General features: G+C 34.1%; 1 protein-coding gene across 1 annotated transcript in view; it reads right to left on the bottom strand.

The window, feature by feature from the left end:
- Nucleotides 1–761, bottom strand: part of LOC149070287 (uncharacterized) — a 150,090-nt gene extending 149,329 nt beyond the window's left edge. The window contains exon 1 of the mRNA XM_089249926.1: nucleotides 525–761. Coding sequence (XP_089106052.1) covers nucleotides 525–599 — 75 coding nt within the window. The 5' untranslated portion in view covers nucleotides 600–761. The remainder of the gene's footprint in view (nucleotides 1–524) is intronic.
- Between the last annotated feature and the right edge of the window lie 19,157 nt (nucleotides 762–19,918).

Below are 19,918 nucleotides of genomic sequence, written 5' to 3'. Positions count from 1 at the left end.
TTATTAAGTTCTAGAATTTTGAAATATACGTACTACTATATTCCGATTTTAAAATACAACTGTATTCTAATTTTAAAATACAATTGTGTCCAGATTTCAAAATAAAACTCCATAATTTTGACATGAAAAAATTATAACTATGCGATATATTTTGAAATCTACTTTAAATTGGACAATTTCGATCAAATATTATGACTGTTTTGAAGATCAAAGTTGTTGATAATTCAATATTGAAGACACATCGGTCAAAATCCAACCTTTATATAATCTGAAACATAATCAATGTCGTAACTGCATAATAAAAGAGTTTATGGTCTCATAATGAAAACAACTTTCATTTCCTCGAATTCCGAGAGTGAAACTGCATCAGTTATTAAATTCGAGAGCGAATTCCCCCCCAAAGAACTCTCTCTCTCTCGTAACACTAGAACCACGTGAATATTACGGAAGAAGATGATGATAATAGTATTTTATGTAAGGTGAGAAATTTAATTAAAAACAGAAATGAATTTTCCAAAACTTACGAGAGTGTAGAGCCCGCAAACGTAGCTTCCAGTTTTGACGGATCTGAAGAAGCAGCAGGTGCTATGGGATGGCATTATTATTTTTTTTGTCTTTTATATCGTTTTCCCAATCTCCCGTTTTCTATAATCCTTAATATTTCACTTTTTTTCTTAAAAGGAGGATGTTTTACTAGATGTTCGTCGGAAGAAGTCCTCTCCCAGACTGATTTGGAATCTTTTGTGCCGCTCTGGAAGAACACATTTCCCACCACGGACCTCTCTCTCTCTCTCCGGGTGTACTTTCGAACTGATCTTGCGCATCTTTCACGTGTTTGTCGCTGGCGTCGATGTCGTTGATGGCCGAGTTTTTGTTCGTGACATCAACTAACTCTCACTCTTCCTTTTTTCTTGAAAACAACAGAAAACTTGACTTAACGGGAACTTTAATGCGTTTTTGTTCCGCTTTTTACAGGTGTTTTCCGCCATTTTTTTATGCGTTACTTTTACTTTTCGGATGATTAACGATATGAAAACGTAATGCATGGTCTAAAGCATGGTCTTCAACCTTTCAGGAAAAAAACGTGGGCCAAATTAAAATCGCCCGCGAAGTCCGCGGGCCACCAACTCGCATTCAGGTATTTATAATTGTAAGATAGAATCCAGATTTACAATGGCTTCTCGTGTAATTTACAGTGACTTCTTAATGAAAGGGGCCGTGGGAGCCCCGAGTCGAACGGAGGCAAAAATAATTGAAGACCGTTATTTGCTTTGAAATTATTTATTTTGTTAATTATCAATTTTGATTAGTTCTAAACTAAAAAACCTTTATTTTACAAAACTTTAACCATTAATTACTGATTAATTTTGATCCGAAATCGCTTTAGATGATTCTGTTATGATTTGTTTTGGTTATTCTGAAAAATTATTCCCTTCTCAATTATATCTTGAAATCATTTCTCTCAATTTTTATGCAATTATCCATTTTTTTAACAAAAACACATTTTCACTCACGGCATCGAAACTCACTCTCACGTTTCCTTTTTTTCAAAAAATATAACGATTTAACGGAGCTTTAACGCGTTTTTGTTCTGCTGTTACAGGTGTTGTGCGCCATTTTTTACCCTTTTCAGATAATTAACGATATGAAAACACAATATACACGGCTTGAACGGATCTCACGTCGATGTTTTTTCAAATTATGAAATGTATTTTTTTAATATTTTCTTTTGTTCAGTTAAATACAAGTATATATTTGTTTACTTCATAGATGTTTAAAAGTTCTCATAGTAGAGTAACGTGATGAAAGACTTGAAACCAAAAAACTATATACTTATGCTTATATAGTAATGTTTTTCGTTGCTGTAGTGAAGTGAAAGCGGAAACTTAATGAAAAACTCATTGGGCGTGGTAGCCCAGGTCGATAAAATACTCTCCTGGAGTACGAAAGAATGTTTAGAAATGTCGCGAGTTCGATACCCCGTTAGTCATTTTCCAAAAACTTTCCTGACACAGGGGTACAACAGAAACGACGACATGACCACACAAAAAGATTACTATCGCGGGGAGTCCCACATCGACGGGTTAGAGCACCAATTTTTCGGTGAGTATAAAAAAGGCAACCGTTCGGAATCGGCAGTAAATTGTAGGTCCTGGTTTAATTATCCCTCGTGTGCAGAAAATGGCCGTCGCGTGACAAAAATTACCAAATGAAAATTTCATTCTCACCTAAAAAACAGAATATTCGTAATTTTTCACGTTTTTTTTTTTTTGTATGCTCTGGTTGATCGACTTCTTTTTCTAATGTTAACAAAAACATAATCAAGTTCACTATGATGGACAACCTTTTCCGCATATGCAGTGCCCACTCTTATCGTTGTCCAATGGCTTTTTCCTGAAACGTTGGTTTTATAGAGAAAATCAATAGAAAAAACGTTTGAAATGATGTCGCCCATCTTAAATGCCGTTCAAAATGAAAAAATTAATAAAAAAAGTTTTAATTTTTATACGGTCTCCCCTGTTCCCGACCACACATTCTATTTCCAAACATGCTTGTTTAAGAGTCTCATAAATTTGGTCTCGTGAATTTAGAATCACCCTGTATATTCACAACTGGAATATAGTGGGTGCATAGGTAACAGGGCGCGTGGTATTTTATTGTAGAACAGAGGCATACTTTCAATTAGCGAAAGTATCCAAATAGCCTGTAGTACTCAGATATGTCATTTGGTGGCAAGGGGTTGATAGTTATTAAAGTAAAAAAGTGGTAATTTTTTATAAAAACACCCTCGCCCATATATCCAATTAGAAAGTTGCTGTCCTGTCTCTCCTGGGGCTAACAAAAAATTTCTGGCTTTTCAAACTTCAAACTGTTTGTGTTTAATTCAAAAAAGTCAGGGCAACAACAACTTTTTTTTTTAAGTTAGAGCACAGTGGGATCACATAAGAATTTAAATTTTGGAACTTTTTATTGCTGCATATAAGAGGAGGGGCGACATCATTTGAAACATTTTTTTTCTAATTGAAAGTTGTCTCTAAAGCCAACGGTTCGAGAAATAGCCATTGGATAACGGTAAAAATGGACACCCTGTATATCTATCTTCTATATATATAAAATTGATTTTCTGTCTGTCTATCTGTGTGTGTGTGTGTGTATGTTCTCTATACAAATCTACAATTTTAGATCGATCGTCGCCAAATTTTGCATATATACCAAATGGGGTCCGACTTGAACGATAGGCTACTTTAAAATTTCGTCAGAGCAGGGCAAACGCCCCAAATGGGCAAAAAACTGTCCGGCAACAATGGTTTTTGGGCCTCAACAATCACTTTCCGAACGTTTACTTTGGTTACCGTGGTTCCCTAGCAATGCGTTTAAGACATGTATATGTCTTTACAATGGTTTGTCATTTCTTCAAGGCTGTCAGTATATGTGTAATATTTATGCCTTTTTATAATGGTTTGCCACATTTTCAATACGCCCAGTAATGAGGTTTTTGAATAGACGTCATAATCATCATCAGCATCGCTTTGAGGGTCAGGAAAAGGGTAATCCTCATAGAAATCAGTGTTAAAATTGCCGATTTTACTGTAGAAATGCGGAAATTTGGCGGGGTTTTCCGCCACACATCAATAATTTTAAAATTTTTTATTGAATTCTAGATTTTTTGAAATATTGAGTTCGCTTAGAGATATACGAAGCCCAGGAGATTAAATATGAAGTGATTAGCCAGACCTACTTTTGAGTTGAGATCCATGCAATAACATTGACTTCAACTTTTTATTTATATCTTCTCAAGCATGAAAATTAATGTCTCTTTATTGTCTAACTTAATTCATATAGTCTAGCATATGTCTAGCATTATGTCTAGCATAAATTCATATAGTTTAGATTGTTTTAAAATTAATTATGGGCTCATAAAGTACATCGAAGAAATTCCAGTGTTTTAATATTTTTTGAAGCAGAAACAGGCAGATGAATAATTAGAACTTCAGGGGGTGGGGGAAATCGAAATACTTGGCACCTCTTTAAAAAGAAAAAAATTTCTACATTTCTTTAAATCTAGATTTGTTTCTTTCATGAGTTGCGCTTTAAGTCACCATATTGGTTCAACTTGAACACGGTTTGTATGTCCCTCAAAGAAAGAGGGAGATATCACGTGATCCAAAAAGCCTCATTGAAGAAAACCCGGGCAACGCCGGGTATTATAGCTAGTTGCGGTATAAAATTATTCAAGTTTTTAATTTTTTAGCTTTTTTTATATGCCCGTGTCGGTGATGCGATCGAAATTTTTACATGTCCCGGGCATGTCGGGCAATAGATTTTTCTAGTCCTATCGCCAACCCATGTGGGATCCCCGTTCAGCGTGATAGTGTTTATATTTTTTCCTCTGAAAACAGCACCCATAGTCTTTCGAAATGCATCAGTAATTTTGCCTTTTTCACTGTACTTTCTTTTTTCGTTGGTGATTTCTGAGTCTGGGCAAAGGTTTAATTGCTCTTCCATAAAAAAGGGGTATTCAATTAATAATTTGCTGATATTAGTAATCATGTAATTTGTAATCGTGTAATTTGTAATCAACTTATCATGCTAATTTTGCCATAGTACACGTATATGAATGAAGCATGTGTCTCATTAAGCATCTTTGTAGTTCAGATTCATTGGGAAATTGAATGTATCAAGAAGCTTGTAATTATTTTAAGATAAATTTTTGAAACTCTTAACCCCTTAGATACTTTGTGCCAAGGTATTTAATTAGTTATTATAAGCTATTCAGTAGTATATAATTCTCGTCTCGATGAGCCGATATTCTGCGCTTCGATACATGAATTTAACATTTGGCGTGAACAGGAGAAACTAAAGCACAAAATGAATATTACATGAAAGTTACTTCTAGGGCCTTAAATATACATAGAAATGCTCAGTCAGGCTAAACACTTCATATTCAAACGCAAAGTTAGTCTATGGCTTGGCAGTCACGCACAATGTCTGCTGCATGTTTGTAAATGCTAAGTCAACCACGTCTTCGTTCCAGAATCGTTTAAGACTAGCGATTCGAACAAGCCCACTCCGCTGAATCTCTTCAAAACATGAAGCAGCTACAAGCTAATTGCATTCACAGTAGGTATGATTGAATATTCAAGGTGTTACTTGTGCGTTTAAATCATAGAATTAAGCCTGCACTCCCCTCTCCCCCCCCCCAGACTCTATTTATAAGACGAATTAACGTTCAAATTAGCTTCAACAAGACGATCACGATGATTAGTTTTACTGCGTTATATGTGATTATACAGGAAAGACCTTATTACACAGATTTTATTTACGTCAAAGTGAGGGGGAATCTTCAGAACACTTCAGAATTTTTGTTGCAAAAACAAGCGTGATATGTTCCATCAGTTCAAAAGAATGTTTCTGTTTTGTTGGAAGCAGATATATTTATATTATATACATATATTTCTCAGCGTGAGATGGCTCAATGACTGGGGGCTATATGCCTATATATTTTATTTATTTAAATACTTATTTATTTATTTTTTTAAATATTTATTTTTTTATTTTTTTAAATATTTATTTTTTTATTTTTTTAAATATTTATTTATTTATTTTTTTAAATATTTATTTATTTATTTTTTTAAATATTTATTTATTTATTTAAATATAAAGGCAGTTATATATTTCTTTGAAGTTGCGTGGCATCCTGGTTCGAGAAACTCCAAACAGTTTTTCAGAGATTGTGTGTTAGTCATGTATTTACTTTTAATATCTGGTGTGTAATAACAGATCATATTGAGATGGATGGTGATTTTTTGCTCGGCTAAGGTACGTGAAATCAATAGGTTTTCTGGATATTATGCCTAATGGTAAATGCGCTTGCATGGTATACAAGAGTTCCTGGGTTCGATTCTCGGTGGTGAGAAACAACATTTTTTTTCTGTTCACCTCGGCATAATATATATCCAAAAAGCCTTTTGATTTCACACATCATATTATTGCTATGATAGAGCCATTTTACAACAAAAAAAAATTTATATATACATCGTAAAATATCCAATTATACTCGTAAGCTTCAACTATATTTATATAAGGCATACAAAAATGTATAAAACATTTTTTTTTATTTGATAATAAACTGAAGAGCCAAAAAAAACTGGTCCAGGCATGCGTATGCAAATAAAGATATATGGAACCAATCAGAGTACGGCGCTGCGGTCGGCAACGCCTATATAACACAACAAGTGTCTGGCATAGTTGTGAGATCGGTTACTGCTGCTACAATGGCAGGTTATCGAGATTTAAGTGAGTTTGAACGTGGTGTTATAGTCGGCGCACGAGAGATGGGACATAGCATCTCCGAGGTAGCGATGAAATTTGGATTTTCACGAGTGTACCGTGAATATCGGGAATACGGTAAAAAAATTAAATCTACGACATCGCTGCGGCCGGAAAAAGATCATGCAAGAACGGGACTGACGAGAATCATTAAACGTGACAGACGTGCAACCCTTCCGCAAATTGCTGCAGATTTCAATGCTGGGCCATCAACAAGTTTCAGCGTGTGAACCATTCAACGAAACATCATCGATATGGGCTTTCGGAGCCGAAGGCCCACTCGTGTACCCTTGATGACTGCTCGACACAAAGCTTTACGCCTTGCCTGGGCCCGACAACACCGACATTGGACTGTTGAGGACTGGAAACACGTTGCCTGGTCTGACGAGTCTCGGTTCCACTCGCTTCGAGCTGATGGACGTGTACGGACGGGTATGGAGACAACTTCATGAATCTATGGACCCTACATGTCAACAGGGGACTGTTCAAGCTGGTGGAGGCTCTGTGATGGTATGGGGCGTGTGCAGTTGGCGTGATATGAGACCCCTGATACGTCTAGATACGACTCTGACAGGTGACAGGTACATAAGCATTCTGTCTGATCACCTGCACCCATTCATGTCCATTGTGCATTCCGACGGACTTGGACAATTTCAGCAGGACAATGCGACACCTCTCACGTCCAGAATTGCTACAAAGTGGCTCCAGGAACACTCTTCTGACTTTAGACACTTCCGCTGGCCACCTAAATCCCCAAACATGAACATTATTGAACATATCTGGGATGCCTTGTAACGTGCTGTTCAGAAGAGATCTCCACCCCCTCTTACTCCTACCGATTTATGGACAGCCCTGCAGGATTCATGGTGTCAATTACCCCCAGCGCTACTTCAGAACATTAGTCGAGTTCATGCCACGTCGTGTTGCGGCACTTCTGCGGGCTTGTGGGGGCCCTACACGATATTAGGCAGGTGTACCAGTTGTTTTGTCTCTTCAGTGTATGTAACAGAATAAAATAATAGCCAAGTTCTGCGGCAAACATAAAGACCATATCAACCGGTGTTATAGAGTATACAATTTACATTGGTGTGCAGCAAAAACAATAAAAATCTATATGATTGTGCCGTATACATATCGTTGACTTTCATGCTGCAAACCAGTTTTGAACCAAAAACTGACTTTTATTTCAAGAATTATGAGATAGTTTTGTTTTTATTCGATAGTTGGCAGCACATGTCAGCTCAACTCTCTCGAATATATAATAGTAGAATATAAATATGAAGTGTATATATATATATAATAACAGATTTTTTTTTTTTAGGAAATTTTCCTCCTATAATTATTTTTTTTCTTGGATTCACAAACTATTCCTCCTATTAATGCCGATCCGTGAAATTGTTCACTTCATTTCGCCGGTCCGCAAATACTAAAAGGTTGACGAACACTGATTTAAACAACGCAATATTTTAACCACTTCAAATATTTGTTTTGCATTTATAAATAGCACAAATACGGGGAATAAAGATCTCAAATTACTTCGTGAAAACGATTTACCAGAATTGGGATTTCATCGAAAAATATCGACAGCCTGTTTGGCTGAGAACGGATTTAAACAACGAAATATAAATTCTATTCCGTTTATTTGTCTGAGTTTTCTAAGACTTTTCGTATCTTTTGAAATGCAATTTCGCTTCCGGAAAAACTAAAAAAAATACCGAGCGAAACTTATCATGATTATCCGCTTGTAAAATGGCGTTGGATGCTTCATTAACTCTATGAGAGAGAGAAATGACTCCTCGACCATTGTAAACACATGCGTTGCATTCTTTCATTGCTGAGAATCAGGCGGAAACTTTCCTTCCGAGCACCCAAAACTCATTCCCGAATCTAGTGTTATGTAAATTATGCCTTCTTTTATTTATTTGTAAATTCCCATGAGTATCATTGAACACACGCTTCTTTCAATTTTCAAATCATCGAGTTAAGTTTTTTTTTTTTTTTTTGGACATAAAAACAATTTTATAATGTTTTTATTTTTGTCTATGCAATTAATTTAATGTTTTTTCTTCCAAAAATACAAAGACATCTGTTACATTGAGAGAAACAAAAAAAAACTAAATGTTGAAGAGATTTTTGGAGAATGAAGTGTGTAATTATAGGGAATCGGAAAAGTTAGTTTTTAGATGACTAGTTTATCATTAATTTAAAAAACGTGAATAAAATAGAATAGAGTCGATATTTTGTTTTGTGGATGAAAAATCATTGAATCTCAAAGGAAGAGTTTTTAGACATTAATTCCTGCAGTTTGGAATGCGTTGTTAAAACATTCAATGGAAGATACGATTCTAAACCGCTTTTTCCTCTGTAAAAAATTGTATGGCTTTGAAAGGAACGAAACTTATGCTATAAACTCTACTTTTATCATTGATGTTGAACTTGAAAGAGGATTTATTTAATAAAATATCTACTGAAAAAGAGAAACTTTTGAGAGCCTGTGTCGTTTTGTTTTTTTTTTAGGTTTTTTCGTCATTACGAAATACTTTTATGTGCTAAGAAAACTACTTTTAATTAAGTTTTGTTGTGGTTTTCATTTATAAAAAATCACTATACACTGTAATATAAACAACAGTGAGGTAATTCAACCACAACTTTGAAGCAAGGGTGCAGTAGACATCATATGCCGTCGAACCTCTCGATAACGGCCAGGCATTTATGTTCGCAAAACGAGGATTATCCATTAATAGGTGGTGAAATGCATTGAAGCCCGATGACAGAGTCAAAAAAAAGTTTCCATTAACGGGGAGGTGTCTGCTAACCCGAGATTGCAGATCCCAACACCTCCCATAACGGTCGATCCCACTGTATCATCATCTCATTAACAAAACCTCCACAAATTCAATCTCGAATGTTGTTCAAAGCTTGCTCACTAGTCGAGATAGCTTAGGAAGTTCCATAATTTCTCACCAGAGGGAGTTTTTGTCATTGTAAACTCGTAGCGCATGTCCGATTTAAGCCGGGTTTTCCTAGGTGTATGATTTCTGCGTCATGTGCAGAAGGAGGAGATTGGTGGAAAACCTGAAATTCAGGCTTTTTTTAACCAATCACCGTTTTCACGCAGCACGCACCGTAGAAAACCTGGTCCTAGGAAAACCCGGCTTAAGTATACCTGGAACTTTGCCCCATCGCTCAATCGTTATTCGCGCGTTCGCAAGCTTTAACTGCTTGAACATCGCCAATAACATATTTTGCATTCCCTTGCAATCATTTTCTATCTCTACGAATTATTTTGGGATGCCCGGGAGCAAAAATGATAAATATTTAAGAGAAATAAATAACATATAGGAAATGTCAGATAAGCTTGAATAATTCCTGAAATGATACGCACACGGCCGTGGTACTAGAGCATTGAGGTATAGTAATATGCATACTCGCAACATTATGAAACTGGTCAAAAGCCACCTGGTGACAATTTCAGATACTTTTCTAAGTAATTGTGAAATAATTCCTGAAATAATGCGCGCATACGGCCACGAAAGTAAAATAGTGGGAGAGTAATTTGAGTAAGCTGCTCGCACCATTATAGAGCTGGTTAAAACGACACTTTCATTTGATTTATTATTATCAGGAGAGGCAACCCTGATTGCATATTAATGCATGCCGATGACTCCGCCAGCAACTTTTAAATCGCCTTAACCACAACAAAACAGACTTTGGCGGGATTTAGAGAAGAAAAGGGCGAAATCATGGTCCAGACCAACAAAAAAAAAATTTCATTTGCCAATTCCTATTTTTTTAAGGCTGACTTTCCGGCTTAAACTCTAGCCACGTAGGCCTAAGGAGGACATAGTGGTATGTGAATGATTTTGAGTTAGGTGAAGAACCAACACCTTCTATATAGCAGAAAGCCTCCGCGAGAAACTCCTGGCGTCACTGAAGTCGCCCATTTCATCTATAGTCATTGCATATACTGCAAAAAAAAGGTTAAGATCTCAAATACGTCGGACTGCTATATTCAATGGCTACATGTGAAATGGACGACTTCGGTGACGTCAAAGCTTCGCGTGGAGGCTTTCTGCTATAGAAGGTGTTGGAAGAACCCTGTTCAGTTATAGTTCGAAAATTCAGGCATAAAATACGAAACAAACTACCATGCGCGTTGTTGCTTCAAAAATTTAAAAACAGATGGCATGAATTTATCTTCGCATCAGCTAGCTGTTGGAACACCTTCGTATGAATAGCGATGAGAGAAGTGACATCATCTTCGGTTATTCCGCCCTCGGCAATAAAGGACAACGCGAGAGTAAAAAACACACAGAATATTAGAATAAAACACTAACAAATTCCCTGTACTGATCGTAAAGATCTCTTAGAAATGCGTGATGATCACGGAATATAAATATAGGTATTTATATTCCGTTTGTGGATGCGTATTTGTGAAATAAACATTTTGGTCAGATCCAAGTACGCATTTTGTATCTTTATTTGAGATGAACTGAATGAAGGAAATTGAATTTCGAAACAAACAATAATTAATTAAATAAGAGTTTTTTTTCAAAATATCCGAGAACAATTCAGCGAATCATAACTTCAGAAAAACAACCTCAACAATGGCAACCATATAGTAGTAACAAAAAAAACGAATGCACGTATTCCATTCAATCGACTCAATTTAACAACAAAACATCGGTTTATATCAAGATCCGCGAAGCCCAACTACTTATGATAAAGGAAAAGGAACACCAAAAAAACGAATAAAAATAATTTTAATCAATAGGAATAATAAATTATGTGATAAAATTTTAGGGGATTCCTATTCTTTATAGATATTTTCAATAACTCCGCGTTATCGCCTGCCATTCAATTTTTATTATTTTGTAAAATAATTTTAAAAAAACGAATTTCACTTATTTGCATCTTATTTTGAGAATTTATATGGTATCGACGTAATTTTTTTTTGTGTAATAAATGAAATTTAGAATTTCACCGGATTCATTATTATTCGAATAAGTTATTCATAGATTTCCTAATAAAAATTCAATTAAATTAATACTAAAGCCACTAAATATGCTTCATGTTATTTTATGTTTAAAAAATAAATGAGAATTTGTTCCTTTAAAATATCTGAAAGGAAATTCAATTAATGGTCTCGAAATAATGTCTTTTTTTCATATTTTTATCAATCAAAGAAACCACAAAAGTTCATTTTGCATTCATTTGATTTCTCAATTGAATTTGGAGAGTCTCGGTCACATATGCTTATGAAAGGTTAATTTCCTCTTCATCACAATAATATGAAATTCAAATAAATAGGATCCAAACTAATTTTTTTTTTCTAAGAATTTGTTATTGTCGAAAAGAACTGATTGGAATTTAATTGAATTTACTTTTTTTTTTCTGTCGATATTTATGAATTAAATTTGCTTATAAAGAATATTTTTTGAAGTTATTGTTGGATTTGAAATTACTATTTTACTTTAAGAAAGATTGTCTCTCTTTGGAAATGATAATTAAGATTATAATGAATTTTCGAAAAACTATGTGACAATGCTAATCAATAACTTTCGTTTACACGCCTAACTCATTCCGATGAGTTTTGTAATTGAATTTTTGAATATGGAAAGAGAGAGAGAGAAGTATGGAATTGAGCGTTGTGGGCCAGGCTTAAGTTTATAGGCGGATTTCATTCCTCTAGAAACCTCTTATTAAGTTGAAGGCTGAGGGTGTGGGGGCGGTGAGCTCACGCTCCAGGAAATATTTTGGGGTCCATTTGAGCCCTGATTATTTTGAGAGAAAAGGCATATGAAATGTGCAGAAATGCCGAAAAGTGCATAAACAAAAAACGTACGCGTACTAAATAAAGTGAATTAAAATTTGGAATTAATGCAAGAAGTTATTTCAGAATTATCTGAAGAAATTATTTTCAGAAATAATGCCAGAATTATTTTCAGAAATAATGCCAGAATTATTTTCAGAAATAATGCCAGAATTATTTTCAGAATTCATGCAATAAATTATTTCAGAATTAATGCAATAAATTATTTCAGAATTAATGCAATAAATTATTTCAGAATTATTTGCAGAATTAATGCAATAAATTATTTCAGAATTAATGCAATAAATTATTTCAGAATTATTTGCAGAATTAATGCAATAAATTATTTCAGAATTAATGCAATAAATTATTTCAGAATTAATGCAATAAATTATTTCAGAATTAATGCAATAAATTATTTCAGAATTATTTGCAGAATTAATGCAATAAATTATTTCAGAATTAATGGAAGAAATTATTTGAGAAAAATAATGCAGGAAGAGCAAGAATTCATTTTATAGTTAATGTAACAAATTCAGAATTCATGCAATAAATTATTTCAGAATTAATGCAATAAATTATTTCAGAATTAATGCAATAAATTATTTCAGAATTAATGCAGTAAATTATTTCAGAATTAATGCAATAAATTATTTCAGAATTAATGCAATAAATTATTTCAGAATTAATGGAAGAAATTATTTGAGAAAAATAATGCAGGAAGAGCAAGAATTCATTTTATAGTTAATGTAACAAATTCAGAATTCATGCAATAAATTATTTCAGAATTAATGCAATAAATTATTTCAGAATTAATGCAATAAATTATTTCAGAATTATTTGCAGAATTAATGCAATAAATTATTTCAGAATTAATGCAATAAATTATTTCAGAATTATTTGCAGAATTAATGCAATAAATTATTTCAGAATTAATGCAATAAATTATTTCAGAATTAATGCAATAAATTATTTCAGAATTAATGCAATAAATTATTTCAGAATTAATGCAATAAATTATTTCAGAATTAATGCAATAAATTATTTCAGAATTAATGCAATAAATTATTTCAGAATTAATGCAATAAATTATTTCAGAATTAATGCAATAAATTATTTCAGAATTAATGCAATAAATTATTTCAGAATTATTTGCAGAATTAATGCAATAAATTATTTCAGAATTAATGGAAGAAATTATTTGAGAAAAATAATGCAGGAAGAGCAAGAATTCATTTTATAGTTAATGTAACAAATTCAGAATTCATGCAATAAATTATTTCAGAATTAATGCAATAAATTATTTCAGAATTAATGCAATAAATTATTTCAGAATTAATGCAGTAAATTATTTCAGAATTAATGCAATAAATTATTTCAGAATTAATGCAATAAATTATTTCAGAATTAATGGAAGAAATTATTTGAGAAAAATAATGCAGGAAGAGCAAGAATTCATTTTATAGTTAATGTAACAAATTCAGAATTCATGCAATAAATTATTTCAGAATTAATGCAATAAATTATTTCAGAATTAATGCAATAAATTATTTCAGAATTATTTGCAGAATTAATGCAATAAATTATTTCAGAATTATTTGCAGAATTAATGCAATAAATTATTTCAGAATTAATGCAATAAATTATTTCAGAATTATTTGCAGAATTAATGCAATAAATTATTTCAGAATTAATGCAATAAATTATTTCAGAATTAATGCAATAAATTATTTCAGAATTAATGCAATAAATTATTTCAGAATTAATGCAATAAATTATTTCAGAATTAATGCAATAAATTATTTCAGAATTAATGCAATAAATTATTTCAGAATTAATGCAATAAATTATTTCAGAATTAATGCAATAAATTATTTCAGAATTAATGCAATAAATTATTTCAGAATTAATGCAATAAATTATTTCAGAATTAATGCAATAAATTATTTCAGAATTAATGGAAGAAATTATTTGAGAAAAATATTGCAGGAAGAGCAAGAATTCATTTTATAGTTAATGTAACAAATTCAGAAGTAATGCAATGAATTATTTCAGCATTAACACCAGAATTAATCCAATAAACCGTTTTAGAGTTAATTGAAGAAATTATTTCAGAAATAACAGAATATATTTTTTCAGAATTAATGGAAGGAATTATTTCAAGAATAATGCAAACATCAATTTCACAATTAATGCAATAAATTATTTCAGAACTAACGTTATAAATTAATTCAGAGAGTTAATAAAATGAACTTTTTCAGAATTAAAACTATTATTAATTATCTCAGTTTATCTACAGAGTTATTTTCAGCATAAATTAATGCACGAATCATTCCAAAAGTAATGCAAAGAATGATTTCAGAATGAATGAACGGAAAGAATTATTTCATAATGAATGCAAATCTTTATTTCAGAATTGACGAAAGCTGAGACTCAATACGAGACGTGATTTCAAAAATGAAGCACGTAATAATTTCAGAATTAATAAATGTCTTCAGTTATTTGGGGGAGGGGGGCTCTGTTGTTCTCGGAATCCATTTTACTCGGCATGAATACACTTTCAATTGTGAAAATAACTGTTTGTTTAGGGCAAAAAAATACCTTGTACTAATTAAAAGCCGTGACTTCTGGAAGGTGATTGAAATTTACATAGAACTATTGCTAATGAAAAAAAAGTGGTTTGAAGAGGAAATTTAATTGAATTTCGATTTTCTTCTTTAGAAACAGCTCAAAGATAACAGAAGAAATTCTCGTCATTGTTCCTTGATTTAAGTCGGATCAATTATTGGTAAGAAAAGCAACAAAGCAGAAAATACTCTTCATTCATTTCTCGACCCTTCCTTAAGTCGGTATCAAGTCTCCCGTAGAAGATGCATCGAGAGGTTTCTCTTTCTTTTTCCATTAACTATCACTTACACATGAAGCAAACAACGATCTGATGCTCTTCAAGATCCACTTCATTAGACGTTTTTAATTAAGTTTTTTTCTGTGATGAATGATTTGATAACCAAATATTTAAATTAGTTCAAATGAAAACAATAATTATCTAAAAAAAAGTAGGTTGTCCTATTTGTTTTTGATATAGTTTGCATTTAAAAATATGTATATATCGCAATAGATTCCTAACAATATGCTATGATTTATGTTACGATATATGATTATGATATATGCTATGATATATGATATATTATGCTACGATATATGATTATGATATATGCTATGATATATGATTATGATATATGCTATGATATATGATTATGATATAAGCTATGATATATGATTATGAGATATGCTATGATATATGATTATGATATATGCTATGATATATGATATATTATGCTACGATATATGATATATTATGCTACGATATATGATATATTATGCTACGATATATGATATATTATGCTACGATATATGATATATTATGCTACGATATATGATATATTATGCTACGATATATGATATATTATGCTACGATATATGATATATTATGCTACGATATATGATTATGATATATGCTATGATATATGATATATTATGCTACGATATATGATATATTATGCTACGATATATGATTATGATATATGCTACGATATATGATTATGATATATGCTACGATATATGATTATGATATATGCTACGATATATGATTATGATATATGCTATGATATATGATATATTATGCTATGATATATGATATATTGCGCTATGATATATTATGCTACGATATATGATATATTATGCTACGATATATGATATATTATGCTACGATATATGATATATTATGCTATGATATATGATATATTATGCTATGATATATGATATATTATGCTATGATATATGATTTATACAATCATGATATATAATGTTAATAAAGCTGTGCTCACACAGATGGCAAAATGTACTAAATCACTTTTTCCAAAAAATTTAGTTAAAACTGCATTTCGGAGTCTCGCTTGTTAATATCTAAAAGGTGGCAAAATGTCTTAGGTCTTTCTCTTTCAGTTTATGAGAAAACAGCGGAGGCGAATTTCAATATGTCAAAAGCCACGGAATCGCATGTTGGCAAAATTTTATTTGCAATTTGTCATCTTGAAGGAACGGTTGTCTGTTTTAAATCTGCAGGTGGCAAAATGTTATAAGTTGAGTTACCACATTTTGTCACCTAACATGTTTCACGTGCAGTCGCGTCTGATAAGGTGTCAAAACCGTAACCACGGAAATGGACAAGTGTATTTTTGGAATGCGCGGAAAAAACTCCCGCGATTTTGTGGACCTAAAATGCCTGGTACTGATGTCTACAGCGTCCCCTGCCAAGGGCTCCCTTATATTGTCTGACTTGAATTATGGACAAGGCCCTTGCTTCATGGGACTAGTGTTCACGTTGTCGGACGGTACAAACAACTTGCGCTTTTATTTTAGCGCTTTAGGTTTAACCTCAACTCACTGCAACATATAAGTCGGTGCAAATATTCTTTTTTAATTTGTGGAAGTAACTTTTCGCGATTTGGTAATGTGTTAGATGCAAAAGGAAGTTTCAACTTCGTTCTTTTACTTCTACTGCATAAAAGCAAGGATTTTTTACTCTCAGAATTTTTAATCACCAAAACCATCAACATCTTTCTTAACTTGACAGTATAAGCCGCCTGACAGTTGAGTGGTTAGGGAGCTGACTTCCGAATGCTCAGGTCTGGGTTCGAATCCCGGCTCTCGGACAGGGATGTCTACTAACACTAATCAATTCCCTAGACAGATCTTGAAGATCTCGTGGGAATATGTGATGATCACATTATTTTAAAAAAATGATGCAGATGTTTCTGACGAGGAAAGTGCATACAAATATTATTGTATTTTGCATTAATTTTCAACAAGTAGATACCCCACCCCTTTGAGAAATTGTTACTGATATCGCAAGTTTAGGTATTAGGTATGAAATTAAGGTGATTTTTTAGAGTTACGCGCTTGCGTAAATTAGTACAAGTTTCTTCTTCATTAGGGCCGAGTAATTAGGTTAAGTCATGCAGATGAGAGAATATATACTCACGACAGTTATGATGAGCATACCTATGATATCGTAGCCGGTCAATTTGTCGCAATCAACTTGTCGCGCTCAACTCGTCGCGCATCAATTTGTCGCAGTGCCAATTCGTCGCGGTACAAATTCGTCGCGGTACAAATTCGTCGCAGAGCCAATTCGTCGCGATACAAATTCGTCGCGATACAAATTCGTCGCAGAGCCAATTCGTCGCGGTACAAATTCGTCGCAGAGCCAATTCGTCGCGGTACAAATTCGTCGCAGAGCCAATTCGTCGCGGTACAAATTCGTCGCAGTGACAATTTGTCGTGTAACCAATTCGTCGGGACGTCAATTTATCGCAGAGTCAACTCGTCACGCGATCTGTATGTAGGTTTTTTGTCTCATACGTGAAAAAATAAACATGAAGAAAAGTTTTTTTCCATCAAGAAATGCACACAGTTTACTAAATTTTTTTTTTTGTCATTTCGAAAAAAATCATCGAAATTACATCGAAATTAAAATTACAATTGATATTAATGTTTTATTATTTAATTATTGTAAATGTTAAAAAAATCATTTTTTCTATGATAAAATTTTAAAATTCTGTAAAAAAATGTCGGTGTTTATGATATTCCCCAAATTACAGTACAGCGGAGGCTCTCTTTAAGTGTAAACTTGTATCTGTCCCATGTGGAATCGAGACTCCCACCAACATTAACCACTACAGTATCTCCACAAGAACCTGAAATAATTAATAATTTAATTTAATTAATATTTCATTTTCACGGGATAAGCCACACTTGTCGCTTTCTCTCGAGATTTCCATTACTCGTAGCGAGGGGAGTTGGGGCGCACACCGAGATGATAAATTGCGATCACATACATTTTCAAAATTTAATTTGCACCGGATAAGTTGCTCAAGTTAAAAACTCAAAAAATCCAACCAATAAAGTTCATAGGTTACATTCGAGCAAATGCAACCGATAATCTTATTGGTTGAATTTTTCAAGTTTTATAAAAGGACTTTTAGAACACTTTCATAGTGTAATGCTAGCCTTAGATATATTGTCGGTAAAAAATTCCTCAAAGATGTATTCCCTACATGGCAGATACATATTCAATAGTGAATTAGGGCCATTCAAGTATTACGTAAGCAGATTTTCAGCCATTTTTGACCCCCTCCCCCTTGTCAGCAAAAATCAGCAAAACACTGACCCCCATCCCCTCCCCCGTCAGCAAAATTTCACCAGAAGCTTAGAATATTTCATATCTTCAAAAAGGGGTGGTTGATGACGTAAGCGACCTTCAAACCCCCCCCCCCCGCCATCAAAAGTCAACAAATCCGAAACTCCCTCCCCGATCCTGACGTAATACTTGAATGACCCCTTAGGCAAATTGTGTTTTGGGATGGGCATTGATCCTAATTTATCATCTTGGTGTGTTCGCCCAACGCCACTCGCTGCGAGAAATGGAGATCCCGCCAGAAAGCGGGAGTGCGGCTTATACGGTGAAAATTTAATTTTGAAAATTTATTTTATCGTAATTTATCATCTTGGTGTGTTCGCCCAACGCCACTCGCTGCGAGAAATGGAGATCCCGCCAGAAAGCGGGAGTGCGGCTTATACGGTGAAAATTTAATTTTGAAAATTTATTTTATCGCAATTTATCATCTTGGTGTGTTCGCCCAACGCCACTCGCTGCGAGAAATGGAGATCCCGCCAGAAAGCGGGAGTGCGGCTTATACGGTGAAAATTTAATTTTGAAAATTTATTTTATCATAACTTATTTATCATCTTCGTGTGTTCGCCCAACGCCCCTCGCTGCGAGAAATGGAGATCCCGCCAGAAAGCGGGAAGTGTGGCATGAATACCATGAAAACTGAATTTTGAAAATTTATTTGATCGGCGTACTGACTCTGCGACAAATTTGTACCGCGACGAACTGATTCTGCGACAAATTCGTACCGCGACGAACTGATTCTGCGACAAATTTGCACCGCGACGAACTGACTCTGCGACAAATTTGTACCGCGACGAACTGACTCTGCGACAAATTTGTACCGCGACGAACTGACTCTGCGACAAATTTGTACCGCGACGAACTGACTCTGCGACAAATTTGTACCGCGACGAGTTTGTAGCACGACGAATTGACGCTGCGACAAATTGATTGCGACGAATTGTCGTGCGACAAGTTGATCGCGACGAATTGACCTAGACCCCCTATGATATGATACCTGTCTACTAGCATTGCTTACTACGAAAGGTTACTATCTACCTACAACGTCACAGTGCGTGACTTTTCCTATGTACAAGAAACACACTGTTTCATGTGGCACGAGGCGATTAGAGGTCGTGGATCAGATCAAATAGCTTCCTGTGTGTTTCGAAAAATCATGATGTTGCCCGACACCTCTCATTCTCAAAATTTTTGGACGAGTCATGGTCCATTTTATCTGTCCCGTTTAACATTTTGAACAATTCAATCATACCCCCCCCCCCCGATATCTGCGCTCGTCCAATGTAAATATGTTGAAAAAATCACTTCCCTCCATAGCCCCGTGTTTCAGAGCGGGGGGGAGGGGCATGTGTTAGTATTTGTGGTCTCTTGCGTGGGTCGGAGGTCCGGTGGGTGGAGCGATGCCGGCCGGCATTCGGCCCGTGGTCTTGGTGGCTGTGGTGGGGCTTTTTCTTTTCTTTTTTTTCAGCATGGCCCGGCCGTAAGGTAGCCTGCTTATATCCCACAAGGGATAGAGCGGA

This window comes from Pholcus phalangioides, unplaced genomic scaffold (genome assembly GCF_987345545.1).
Source record: "Pholcus phalangioides strain wild (caught in Gottingen) unplaced genomic scaffold, Ppha-v1.0 ptg000022l_1, whole genome shotgun sequence".
In the NCBI taxonomy this organism is placed as follows: Eukaryota; Metazoa; Arthropoda; class Arachnida; order Araneae; family Pholcidae; genus Pholcus; species Pholcus phalangioides.
The sequence above is the reverse complement of the archived record's forward strand: the minus strand, read 5'-3'. Positions and strand labels throughout refer to the sequence as shown.